Source organism: Rutidosis leptorrhynchoides, chromosome 2, assembly GCF_046630445.1.
Source record: "Rutidosis leptorrhynchoides isolate AG116_Rl617_1_P2 chromosome 2, CSIRO_AGI_Rlap_v1, whole genome shotgun sequence".
In the NCBI taxonomy this organism is placed as follows: domain Eukaryota; kingdom Viridiplantae; phylum Streptophyta; class Magnoliopsida; order Asterales; family Asteraceae; genus Rutidosis; species Rutidosis leptorrhynchoides.
The window spans coordinates 365,113,168-365,125,859 of NC_092334.1; the positions used below are offsets into that span (position 1 = coordinate 365,113,168).

At 34.9% G+C, this 12,692-nt stretch overlaps 2 protein-coding genes across 2 annotated transcripts; both read left to right on the forward strand.

Moving 5' to 3' along the window:
* The first annotated feature begins 232 nt into the window (after window positions 1-232).
* Window positions 233-2,335, forward strand: LOC139892030 (uncharacterized). The gene is made up of 5 exons (XM_071875063.1): window positions 233-409; window positions 707-778; window positions 999-1,165; window positions 1,355-1,466; window positions 1,934-2,335. Exons 1-5 carry the CDS (start codon window positions 371-373, stop codon window positions 2,153-2,155), a joined length of 612 nt encoding a protein of 203 aa, XP_071731164.1. The 5' UTR covers window positions 233-370; the 3' UTR covers window positions 2,156-2,335.
* Window positions 2,336-3,867: 1,532 nt separating this feature from the next.
* On the forward strand, window positions 3,868-9,557 carry LOC139892031 (ribulose-1,5 bisphosphate carboxylase/oxygenase large subunit N-methyltransferase, chloroplastic). The gene is made up of 11 exons (XM_071875064.1): window positions 3,868-4,413; window positions 4,502-4,577; window positions 5,156-5,361; window positions 5,495-5,581; window positions 5,752-5,844; window positions 6,644-6,798; window positions 7,025-7,109; window positions 7,197-7,283; window positions 7,369-7,488; window positions 7,565-7,666; window positions 9,209-9,557. Exons 1-11 carry the CDS (start codon window positions 4,051-4,053, stop codon window positions 9,374-9,376), a joined length of 1,542 nt encoding a protein of 513 aa, XP_071731165.1. The 5' UTR covers window positions 3,868-4,050; the 3' UTR covers window positions 9,377-9,557.
* Window positions 9,558-12,692: the final 3,135 nt, after the last annotated feature.

Below are 12,692 nucleotides of genomic sequence, written 5' to 3' on the forward strand. Positions count from 1 at the left end.
TAGCAGGGACAAGTGAAGCTTTGCTCAAACCAACAAAATCTGGCCTATTTGACCCACAAAGCTTTGATGGACCCTAAGTAATCAGCCGACCCAGTACTGTTAGAGAACTTTAAAAAATCTAGGCTTTTGGGCCCAGTATTATCATCTAACTCCCAATCAATTGAATTGGGTTTGCAATCTTGATAAAGCCCCAGGCCCATTTTTATCATCTTTCGATTTACCTTCACCACCAACAAAACAGCCGCCAGTCGCCGGAAAATCATCACCCACCGAATCTGTCCCATTTCCGGATTGTTCAACCTCCTCAGAACTTTAATACGATCCTAATTTCATCTGATTTTACATCCATTGAAACAATTTGTATCGTAAAATGTCAGTTGCAGCTCAGTGTTTCAATGGCAATCTCAAGGTGCATTTTATATTACATTTTCCCTATCCAGCTCTTATTTCCTCTTATTCTAATCAGTATTTATACTTTGCATTATCATTAATATGTGAAGTTTAATATTTTCGTTTGCAATTAAAATTTGAGCATGCGATTTTAACATTTGAGAACTATCAACTATATATAATTTAATTTAATGATTTGGATTAGCTGTTTGAACCGAAAGGTAAAAAACTAAAAATATAAAATATTATTTAGACGTATGTATATAATTTGTGTCTGTTGTGGTATAAACTGAAATTTGTTTGATGTTTGTTGCAGAAAGCAGTTGCAGGTATTAGACGTATTAATTTGGATGGGCTGCGATGGAGAGTCATTGATGCTCAGGGCCAGGTGAAACTTTTTAGTTCTTCTGCTGTAAATAGAATTGGAATATATTGCTACTTATTTCTTGACGTAGTAAATTGTGCGTTCGATGCTTTTTAAAGCGGCTTAACGTGTTGGATATGGATCAATGCTTGTCGAATTGATTATAGGGCTAGATGTTTTATATGTTATCGTATTGCATGTGGCTGTTGAATCTTATGTGTAGTAATATTTATTAACAATGCAGGTCCTAGGGAGATTAGCATCACAAATATCAACAGTGGTTCAAGGCAAAGATAAGCCTACATATACACCAAACCGTGAAGATGGGGATATGTGTATTGTACTTAACGCTAAAGATATATGCGTCACTGGGAGAAAACTTACCGACAAATTTTACCGATGGCACACTGGGTAAGATATTATTTATACTAGTTTATTATCAGCTTTCGTGAATTGTAGAATGTTAGTGTCACTGGCATTTTCCAAAGCTTTGAAAAAAATGAGACAATTAACATTTTATTTAAATTGAATCTTTTCTGTATCCTATGATTATGTCATGTTTATTTGAAGATCTCAGTGTCGCGTGTAATCGTTGTGCAGGTATGTTGGCCATCTTAAGGAAAGGAGTTTAAAAGACCAAATGGTGAAGGATCCTACAGAGGTCATTCGAAAAGCTGTTATGCGCATGCTACCAAGAAATAAATTGCGTGATGTTAGTCTCTTACAATTTTGTTGATATCAAATGTATTTATTTAAAATAAGCAATATTGCGTTGATATAATTGAAATGACCTGCGATTTAAGAGGTTTTAAGTATTTAAAAGTAGTTTTGAGGATATCAGATGGTATTAATCTAAGAGGTTTGCATTGTTAAGTAATGCACTCAATTCGAGTAAGGATGATTTAGATGCTTCATTTCAGACAATTTGAGTTATTATCTTTATAGCTAAGTATTAAAACTTTCCCTTTAACTTATTTGGAATGAAATAGAACTCGAGTTGACCCATGCTTAAGTAAACGAGTATAAGTTGCCACCTCAATATTAGTGTCTTGGCCCTAATGTCTCTTTCATTGACTATATTCGTAAGAACTGCTAATAATTCCTATTTTATTGTATTTTGTTCTTCCTTAATGTTATTATAGTCGACATTAGTTAACAAGAGTTTATTCATCTACCCAGCACAGAGATCGTAAGCTGAGAATATTTCCAGGCAATGAGCATCCGTTTGGTGACAAGCTCCTTGAACCATATGTGATGCCACCTCGACAAGTTCGTGAAATGCGTCCGCGTGCAAAAAGAGCCATGGTTCGAGCACAAAAGAAAGCTGAACAACAACAAGAAGGTGGTAATAAAGTTAGCAAAGGTAAAATGAGAGACGAAGCCTCACAACTGAGTGCCTGAATAATGGAGCCATATTCTACTTTGGATACATTAAACTTTGATTAATATGAATTGATCAAAATCGCTCACATATCCAGATATGTTTTTTTCTCTTATTAGCATCTTTTTTTTTGTTGATATTCAATAACAAAACATTTAAATGGTTGTTATACTCTTGTTACTTGCTAGAAAGATCAATATGTGAAGAATCCTTTGATATTAGTATATTAATCAAATGTTGTTAGTTTACTATATTTTGGTGGTTTGGACTTTCAAAAGGACGAGTCTTGCGGTATTCAAATCAAATGTTAGTTTAAACGAGGGTTGGGGTTCGTTGCGCGTTGCTGCGGACTCCTCTTCATTTTTGGTTTTGTTGTAAGGTGTTTTTAGTTTTATTTATATACGTTAGGTCTCAACAATAGCTGTGATTGGAACTTGGAAGTGCATAATTCGTTTTTCATATTGTTCAAAATAAATTATCCTTATATACGTTTGGTCACAACAATAGTTGTGCTCATAATTTCGTTTGTCGTAATGTTTAATAAATTATGATTTAAAATACGTAAAAAAACATGAATAGGTTTTAAAGAGGGAAAATTGAAATAGTAAAATTAAAGAGTAAAAGTTGAGGGGAATAATGAGAAAGAAAAAAATAATGAGGGGTATTGATGTCTCAAACATAACTTGAGAGTGTCTTTCATTTTCATAATGTGTATTTAAATATATAAGTGCTAATAAATCCAATTATTTAAAATAAAGGAAGTTAAGCAAAATTACGTTCAACGTCTTTCGGAGAGAAGTGTAAAATAAAGCATATAACAGGTCGTCTAGAGTTAAGCGTAGATCCTGCAATGCCGTGCTAAACACATAAACCTTAAGAATCAAGGCATTATACATAATACACGCGACACGTCAACATACACGTGGCAAGTCGGTTACCACTTTTTCAGAAAAGATCAACCAATGATAACATGACACGTGTCTCTGAACATTCCGGAGACCCCAGATGCTTAAATAAGACACATGAGCCACCAGACACTTGAATCTTGACATAATACACTTTCTCTCACACATAATTGTTTCTCTCTAGATTCCACGACAATAGCATCAAACTCATAGACGGCCCAACTCAGTTTTTTAATACACTTTCTCTCACACACAATTGTTTCTCTCAAGATTCCACGATAATAGCTTCAAACCGCTCGACCAACTTAGAGTTTGAGTCCGAAGATTGACTTCTTAAGCCACTCCACGATTTCTACATCGTGATCCGGGTCTGCACGGACTTCTGTTCGGAGGAAAAATAGTTAATCGGCAACGCATACCGCTAAGGCTTTGGAGCTTGTACTTCTTATGACTGCTAGCCGGAATTCGGTATAAACACCATTAGTCGATAGCTACACTGAGTGAATTAGTGACTGTATACGTAACCTGATATATTTAACGCCATTTCAACCGATGAATTAAGGGAAGTTGAATTTTATCTTGTTGTCTTTATTTTCACCGTCAAAACAGAAAATAAAAGCTTCAAAATGCTTATAAAATCTGAATAGAGTAGAAAGAATCCACAAATCTATTTAATAAGTTGATCAAATGTTTTTACAATGAAAAAATGGAGTGACAAAATAATGCATGAAATAATCTTATAGCCCATCTTTAAAAAGCCCATTAACATCTACATCTATATTGAATTCTGCATCACTAAAAGTGTAAAATCAGCCAATCCAGATCAAGGTTTTCATTTCCCTCCTTATCCCCCCTCATCACAACGCCACCAACAAAAATATCTCCAGTCAACAAATTCACGCAACAATCACCCTCCATAATCTTCACTATCACACCTACAAACATCTTCACTCAACTTCATTCCCAAAATTATAAAACCGTAACCCTAATTTTCAATACTTCACTATAAAATGGAGGTTGCTTATATACAACAAACCAAATGTATATTCGATTTCAATCAAACACGCCTTTCATCTCACCATCGCCATGTTTCCGTGCTTTCTAGGGTTTCAATTTCAAATTCTCGAAATTATAACGCTCGTTCTTCGTTCCGGTTGCGGAATCGAAACATTTGTTCAGCTTCAAGTTCAGAAACACTTGTTGCTAGTAAGAAAGATAAGGAATCTGATAAAGTAACACAAGAAGAAGAGGATTTGAAATCATGGATGCATAAGAATGGTTTGCCGCCGTGTAAAGTTGTGCTGAAAGAACGACAAGCGTATGATTCTCGACATCCGTCTATTCATTATGTTGCTGCTAGTGAGGATTTGCAGGTTGATGTACTGGATTGTTTTGGTTTCTTTTGATTAGTTAATAAAATGCTGCTTATGTGATAATGATATGATTTTTTGGATTGTGTAGGCAGGTGATATTGTGTTTTCGGTTCCGAATTCATTGGTTGTGACACTTGAAAAAGTGTTGGGGAACGAGACTATTGGTAAGACATGTGTATGCTATGGCATTGTTAATTGATCCACTTAATTTAGTAAAAGATGGCCTAGATGCCTTATTTGTTTGATTCAGATTGCTTTCTAGAATTGGTTATACAATTATTTGATTTTTGGTAATGTAGATTATTAGTTGTGAGGGGTTGGATTGAGGAAAACTGACTGTGATAATCTGCTTACATGAGGGTGAAATAATTAGCTTTGTAATCAATTTCAGAGTTGCTTGTTCAAACTGGTTATCGAATAGCATATCAAAACACCTTCTATTGTATTGTGACATGTTACAGTTGTGATTTCTTATTATTTTAATAAGTATAACCAGTTTAATAAGCACTTTCCAAACAGCCCTTAATTTTGCTTTTCTAGTAACAGAGTGCATAGCATTTCATCTACTACTACATTAAACTGTATCGCAAACAGAAAAGAGAAAAACTAGATCCCATCAAAGAAAACAAAAATGATTGCAATGATGATAGTTTAGATGCATAGAATTATTAAGCAACTTTCTGTTGAAGTCCTTGAATATATGATGATGACCTTGCTTAAGTCTTCTTAATCTTTATTGCAGCGGAACTGCTAACTACGAACAAGCTATCAGAATTAGCTTGCCTTGCATTATATCTAATGTATGAGAAAAAACAAGGAAAAGAGTCTTTCTGGTATCCGTATATAAAAGAGCTTGATCGTCAACGTGGTAGGGGACAGCTGTCGGTTGAATCCCCACTCTTGTGGTCTGAATCTGAACTGAATTATCTGACAGGCAGTCCTGTTAAGGTAACCGTTCTTGTTCTAAATTTTAATGGTTTATAAGCAAACAACCATGCATTGAAAGAAACCTTGAACACAAGGCAATAAAAGAGTTACGACTTCAACGTGTTGAACATATATCACTATGCCATTGTATCAGGCTGAAGTTATTGAGAGAGCAGATGGCATCAGAAAAGAGTATAACGAGCTTGATACAGTGTGGTTTATGGCTGGGTCCCTATTTCAGGTGTTTTCTCTTTGTTCATTTTGATATTTTTGTTTGTATTTGGAGTGATCTTCCCTACAAATTAGCATGGAATGGTTTTGTTTTTTTTTTTTAGTTTTTTTATTTATTTTATTTTTAATTCCTTACATGGCTGATAACTGTAGTTTACTCTTCTTTTCTTTATTGGGCAGCAATACCCATTTGATATCCCTACAGAGGCCTTTTCTTTTGAGATATTCAAACAAGCTTTTGTTGCAGTCCAATCATGTGTCGTGCATTTGCAGGTTAGTCCTACCATCTTGTAACAAATGGCCGTTTTTTAATTTTACTTTTCTATGGTATATAGATTGCAAAATCAATGTCTCTCTAGTATAGAAGAATAATGGTAATAACATTATTGCCATTACATGTAACTTTGTATAAACATTTAATGGTGGGAAATGGTAGCTTTATAGGAAATAAGGCTGTGTCGAAATTTCCTCATTGAGATAAACTACTTGCCTAGGATATGAATAATAGTGAATATCTAGCTCTCTCTAGAATTCGATCTGTAAGTGTAACATTTAAGATAAAGGAAGCAAATGCAATGATGTCAAAGTTTCTATCTACCATTTTTTTTTTATCCACTTATACTTCTCGTTATCACTATCAAGGTTGAAAAACTCGCTACTAGGGGAGTAATCGGTTGGGACTTTTAAGGGAGTAACCGGATTGGAATTTTTATACATTTGAATAATAAAGTTAAAAATCATATGTGTAGATATAGAATAAAACCATAAACATGAACATGAGCATAAACTTTAACATAATTATCTTAAAACATAAACATAATCGATCATTTGTTACAAAACTCTCAAATTATACGGAGTAGTTTAAATTCATATTATAATGTTGACCAATTTTGACTTTGACCGACTTTGACCAGCAAATCTGAATTTGACCAATTGACCGACGTTGATCGATTAATTAAACGGATTTTCCAAAATCGGTTGGTCTGTTCTTAAAAAGGAATAATCGGGGTTTTTTTTTGTAACAGTGATCACTATACATTATTAATGTTTAATGCCTGCTTTAAAAACTCAGAATGTCAGTTTGGCACGAAGGTTTGCATTGGTTCCCCTTGGACCTCCTCTCTTGGCCTATAAGAGCAACTGCAGAGCAATGCTAACGGCTGTAGATGGAGCTGTCCAGTTGGTTGTTGATCGTCCTTACATAGCTGGACAGTCTATTGCAGTATGGTATGCTATCTTATTGTCATCACTGTCAATTTGTTATAAACATTACGGTTATTTTACTAAATCAGCCCGTTAACGATCATTGCGTATTTGATGTAGAACATTCAACTTATATGTAATGGAACTAAAACATTGTTGAATATCTATGTTCTTTATTTGGCTGTGTTTTAAGGGCTGACATGTAATGTCAAGGCACAGTGTTGATTTGTTGATATTCATTATGCTTTAGGTGTGGGCCACAACCTAACTCGAAGCTACTAATTAATTATGGTTTTGTTGATGAAGATAATTCTTATGACCGCTTGGTGGTTGAGGTGAAGTTTGATTATTTGTACTTCTAATATCTTAATTTAAAATTATAACTGTTTGCTATAACTATATTTCACTTCTTTTGCTTCCAGGCAGCATTGAATACAGAGGATCCTCAGTATCAAGACAAGAGATTAGTTGCTCAGCGAAATGGAAAGTTGACCATACAAACCTTCCAGGTATAAGTTATTCTTAGTTCCATCTTGTAATTAGTTATGTTGTGGGGTCGGTGTTTAATATTGACTACATTTTATCTTGCTCTAGGTTAAAGTTGGGAAGGAACGAGAAACCGTTCTAGATATGCTTCCATATATGAGGTTAGGTTATGTTTCAGATCCTCTAGAGATGGGCTCTGTTATATCTTCTCAGGGTCCCGTATGTCCGGTAAGTCCATCTGGTAGAAATATGTTAAGTTTTAGGTTTAAATTGAGTATCTTAATTGTCTCATATGATGTTATAGGTAAGTCCTTGTATGGAACATGCAGTTTTGGACCAACTAGCTACTTATTTCAGAGAAAGGCTAGAAGGTTATCCAACTACTCTAAGTGAAGATGAAGCCTTGGTAATTATTTGTTTCTTTCAAGTCTAGATTTTCATATCCAGAGGTTGCAAAATGGGCGGGTTAGGTAATGGGTCAAAATTTGTTTAGGTTAAAGTAGGAAGTCTTGTGCTAATAAAATGGCTCAAATCTGGTCAGCCTGACCTACAAACATATTTATTCGTTCTTATAATTCATAAACTAGTGTAGACCAGCAATTTCGCTGAATTAATAATTAATTAATGTTAATATTATATGGGTCATCATCAAGAGGGAAGCACTTTTTTGGGGAAAGTGGGGGGAAGTAATTTTTTTTCGTTTTTTTAGATTTTTTTTTTTTTTTCAGACATCAAGTTTAGATGAAAATATGAACATTTAAAAAAGACACTTTGTGATGAATGTTATTATTTAGGCGGGAAAAAGATCGAAGAAATAATTAATAACATTCTTCATGAGTATTGTTATTCCTAATAATATTTTTGGAACGCTGTTTTCTTTCATCTTATATGAAGTTTTTTTTTTCTTTCAAAACCCTAAATCGTTCGTGTTAAAAATTCAATCTAAACCCCAATTTCGAAACCCTAAACCCTAATTTCTAAACCCCAATAGCTAAACCCTTATTTTTGAACCATAATTTCTAAACCCTAATTACTAAACCCTAATTTTTAAACCCTACAAAAAAAACTCAGAATAATAATATTACTCATGATGCACGTTTTCATTTTTTTCTTCGAGCGTTTTCCCGCCAAAATAATAACATTCATCACAAAGTGTCTTTATTAAATGTTCATATTTTCATGTGATCTTGGTGTCTGAAAAAAAAAATTAAAAAAAACGAAAAAAAATTTACTTCCCCCAAAAAAAGTGCTTCCCTCTTGATTAAAACACAATATAATATTAATATTAATAATAGTTATAATAAAAATAAAATGATGTTTTTTATATATAGGAGAGACTAAAGATAATTGAGTTTGTTTTGTTTTTATATAAGAGTAGAGATAATTGAGTTTGTTACAAATCAATTATTGAAATTCAAATCTTTTGTAGAAACTTCAATTCAATGGTTTATTTGCAGATAGGAACAATTATGACATCATCATCTAAATCAATGATTGAAAATTATAGTTTTGAATTCATCGAAAGGTCAATATTCAATCTTTTGACAAAAGATGTCATATTTATGACTTTCCTTATTATATATAAGAAGATTGTGGAAGTCTTAAATATGATCACAAAATTTTTGTTACTAAATGCAACAATTAAATTTTTCCTATTAAGATGAGTTCGAGTAATCTTGAGGTTATGAGTTCTGAGTCTAGTCGTGAACAAAAATGGATGTGTTTTAGCTCTTCCAAAAAAGGACGAGTTAGGAGGTTTTATGTATCTGAATGTATTTTGCAGCATTCTTTGTTACCCTTATGGTTAGATCTTTTATCTATATTTGTGCCATGAGTGGGATATGACATAAAGTCAAACGTTATGCATATAAGTGGGCGGAGGTTGGCATATTTAATCCTACTGACCTTTGGATCCTAGCATTAACCAATTTGCTTTTGGGCATTTCAGTTGGCAGAATGTGATATTGATCCTAAGAAACGAGTTGCCACAAAGCTCCTCGTTTGTGAGAAGAAAATACTAAACAAATGCTTGGAGGCAACTATTGGCCTGATTAACGAATTACCAGATCTCTCTTTATCTCCATGCCCGGCTCCTTATGCTCCTCTACTAAGATGATATGAATGCAGGATGTTGCCTGTGCACGAGATATTGCTATTTGATATGTTGTATACACGAGAACTTGACTCTTGTACAGTTTTTGGACCAAAAATGCTGATAAAAATTGAATCTAATTGTCTGTTTTCGATTGCATTGTTTAAAGCAAGCTCAGAACTATATGCCAGACTGACTTATCGAATACACTAAAATATGAATAGATTTGAATGGTATTAGGTCATACACACTAAAAGCCCATAATTATGTAATGAGTGATGATTTGTAATAAGTTTATGGACAAGTCCTACAATGTTCCTCAGAGACTCACATTATGCAACCTTCGAGATGGGATTGCAGTGAGTGATTTGGGCCCGGGCTTGGGTCTTGGTGCTGGTTTGGGTTCACCCATTTCGCCATTACGTGTTGGAAATGGACCGGCTGTTAGTAGCAGCTCAAGCTCATCCGGGTCGGTTTCGGGTCGGACTGAAATGGGATCCAAGTTGGTTCTGGTAGTAAAAAGTCAGATTCCGGATTATGTCCATCCGGAATGGTATTAAAAACTGTTATGATGGCAAACTGAACTTCTAAACAGGTTGTTTCAGGTTTAGGTACCGGAAATTATGGTCATGGAGCATTATGCGTGCTGGGTCCAGTTCCGGCACTAGCATCGGTGCTAGTGGTAAAAGGGAAACTAACAATGTAATGGGTATTTCAAGTTATAAAGGTTATCAGTGGATCCGGAAGATTTAAAGAGATAGGAAATGAAGAATACCTGTATAAAAAAGGACATTACTTAGAAGTTAGAAGCATTAAGTTTTTATGATAAAGCAATAGCATTATCTCCTTTGAATGCAGCCTACCATTGTAACCGAGCAGCCTGCATTGATATGTTTAAAAAGGGTGACTGAGACTGTCAAAGAATGTGATAAAGCTATTAGATTGGATTCTAGATATGTGAGAGCTCACAATCGGTTAGGATCTCTTCTTATTAGGTGAGTGCAAAGAATAAATTTATAATCCTTTTTAGTTTTTATCATAAGTTTTTCAAGATATTTCATAAAGAATGAAGTTTTTTGACATACCCATCTTCTAAGATCTACGGTGCATGTGTTTAACTTTTAGTTTTGTTAGACCACTCTTATCCATGACACCCATCATGGAACCACACTGCTGCCACATCAGCGCCACTTCAACAGCTTCTTCCAACCACATTCCCAACCACATTCACTAACATCCATCACACCCATCACATTGACCTCACTTCCAATATTATTTATTTTAAAGCTCTACTATTTAATTTGAAGTTTTTTTTTTATTCCAAATACCATAACAAATGGACCGCAATTAAATAAATAAACCAACGTCTTGCAAAATGTTGTTGAATAGCAGAATGGCCGACGGTGGTTCAAAGGCGGCCTCTACGGCGCCCCCTAGCATCGGCGCTAAAGCAACGGCGGCCGGGACGGAGCCCAACCGCGGTACCGCTGTGAGTGGTCTTACTTGTGGGCCAAATATTGTTGCCCGTTAAGTTAAGATCATGTTAGAATGTTTTTATTGAAGAGTCTAAATTGATTTTTAGGGCAGACTATAAATCCCATGAAAATTTGATTCTACGATTTTCATTGCGGCCTTTTTTTTCGGAGGTCCTCACGGAAGCATCCTGTCTACCCTGGAGTAGAGAGATGGATGACTTTCTCTTCCGGTGGGTAGAGAAATTTGTTCTCGACTCGTAGTTAAAGAAACGACTTCTTTTCTATTATAGGGTAGAGGAATGATTGTCTACATCTCACCACCCTCATACCTCGCATATTCGGGATTGAGTATTGTTGTTATTGTTGTTGTTGTTGTTGTTGTTGTATATTGTTGCTTTTTAGTTGGTTGAAAGTTAACGTAGACAGATATAGTAACGTAGATGGACTAAAATACACTCACGTGTTGTGCACGTGTTTCAACTTAACGAGCAAAAGTTAACTTTCGTTATCTCATAGGTCATCTGTGAGATATCTTAATAGTTCAAGGTCAACAACGTAGTTTAAGGTCAACTACGACATTTGATACAAAGTTGAAAGACCTACCACAAAATTTTGTCTAATAAAAACTAGGAAGATGCTAGAAAATACATAAAGCCCTCCGTCGAACCTTCCACGCAATGACTTCAACCCGAATCAACTCTAACACACATATCTAAACATGACTAAGTCAATTAAAAACCTAAAACAGAAAGGATCTTAAACTCTTACGCTCGAACATAAATCCAAACAAGATAGTTATAACACATGGAAAATTAATCATCAAAACCACTTTGTGAACCAAGACATATCACATAACCACTTTAGGGAATAAAACTCGAATGAAAGCATAGAAATAGAGCACGATGACTACGACCTGAAAACCACACCATGAAACCCACCAAAATCTAAACCAAAAATCCTATCACACAATCAAATCGAGTGGATAAGAATGTAATATGTCAATATGGTTAACAAAGAAATAAGCCACAACAGAATGACCACCACATGGCGATGAACAAGTCAACATAGTCAAAAGAAGGTCAAATGACGTTTGCAGGTAACCGCATGGACCTTTTTGTAAATATTTGTAGTGTAGAGTAGAAACTGTAAATATTGTAAAAGTCTGTTAGTTTGTTATTTTCTGTTAGGGTTCGTTTCCATCGAACGACATATATATCAATTCGATGTAATGTAATAGAGTTAGTTCAATTGAAAGAGAATACAGCTAAGTGTTCCAATTGTCTATCGAAACCCTAAGTCATCGTTATCTAAAACTCTTCATGGTATCCGAGCGGCAATGGTGATTTAGTCCGACTCTGTTACAGTTCGAATCTTAGATTCTCCGATTGTTGAATCATTTTGTGTTCGTAGTCAGATTCAATCGTTTCCGCATCATTTTTTTCCATTTTCAAACTCTGAAGTTTACAATGAATCAACTCGATTATCAAAATACGTTGTTTTTACATCCATCCGAAGGTCCTGGTTCATTAGCTGTTTAAGAGAAGTTAACTGGAGCTCAGAATTACCGATCATGGAGAAGATCAATTGAAGTTGCTTTATCCACCAAACGAAAGACATGTTTCATCACTGGAACCATTACTAGTTCTGTGACGGATAATGCTAGTGTTGAACAGTGGGATACATGCAATAACATGGTGATAAGTTGGCTCATGAGCTCTGTTAGTGATCCGATTGCTAAATCGATCATGTTCATTGGGACAACTGTTGAGATCTGGAAGCAACTTGAGAAACGTTTTGCTTTGAGCAATGGATCTAGGAAGTATAAGCTTCATAAGGAAACTTATGCTATGGCACAACAAGGAATG

Bases quoted from the DNA above. Each gene is read 5' to 3' on its own strand.
- LOC139892030 (XM_071875063.1), top strand. From the start codon at position 371: ATGTCAGTTGCAGCTCAGTGTTTCAATGGCAATCTCAAG. The intron at 779-998 runs GTGAAACTTTTT...TTAACAATGCAG, and splicing joins TCATTGATGCTCAGGGCCAG to GTCCTAGGGAGATTAGCATC. The intron at 1,467-1,933 runs GTTAGTCTCTTA...TCATCTACCCAG, and splicing joins CAAGAAATAAATTGCGTGAT to CACAGAGATCGTAAGCTGAG.
- LOC139892031 (XM_071875064.1), top strand. From the start codon at position 4,051: ATGGAGGTTGCTTATATACAACAAACCAAATGTATATTCGATTTCAAT. The intron at 4,578-5,155 runs GTAAGACATGTG...TCTTTATTGCAG, and splicing joins GTTGGGGAACGAGACTATTG to CGGAACTGCTAACTACGAAC. The intron at 5,362-5,494 runs GTAACCGTTCTT...CCATTGTATCAG, and splicing joins TGACAGGCAGTCCTGTTAAG to GCTGAAGTTATTGAGAGAGC.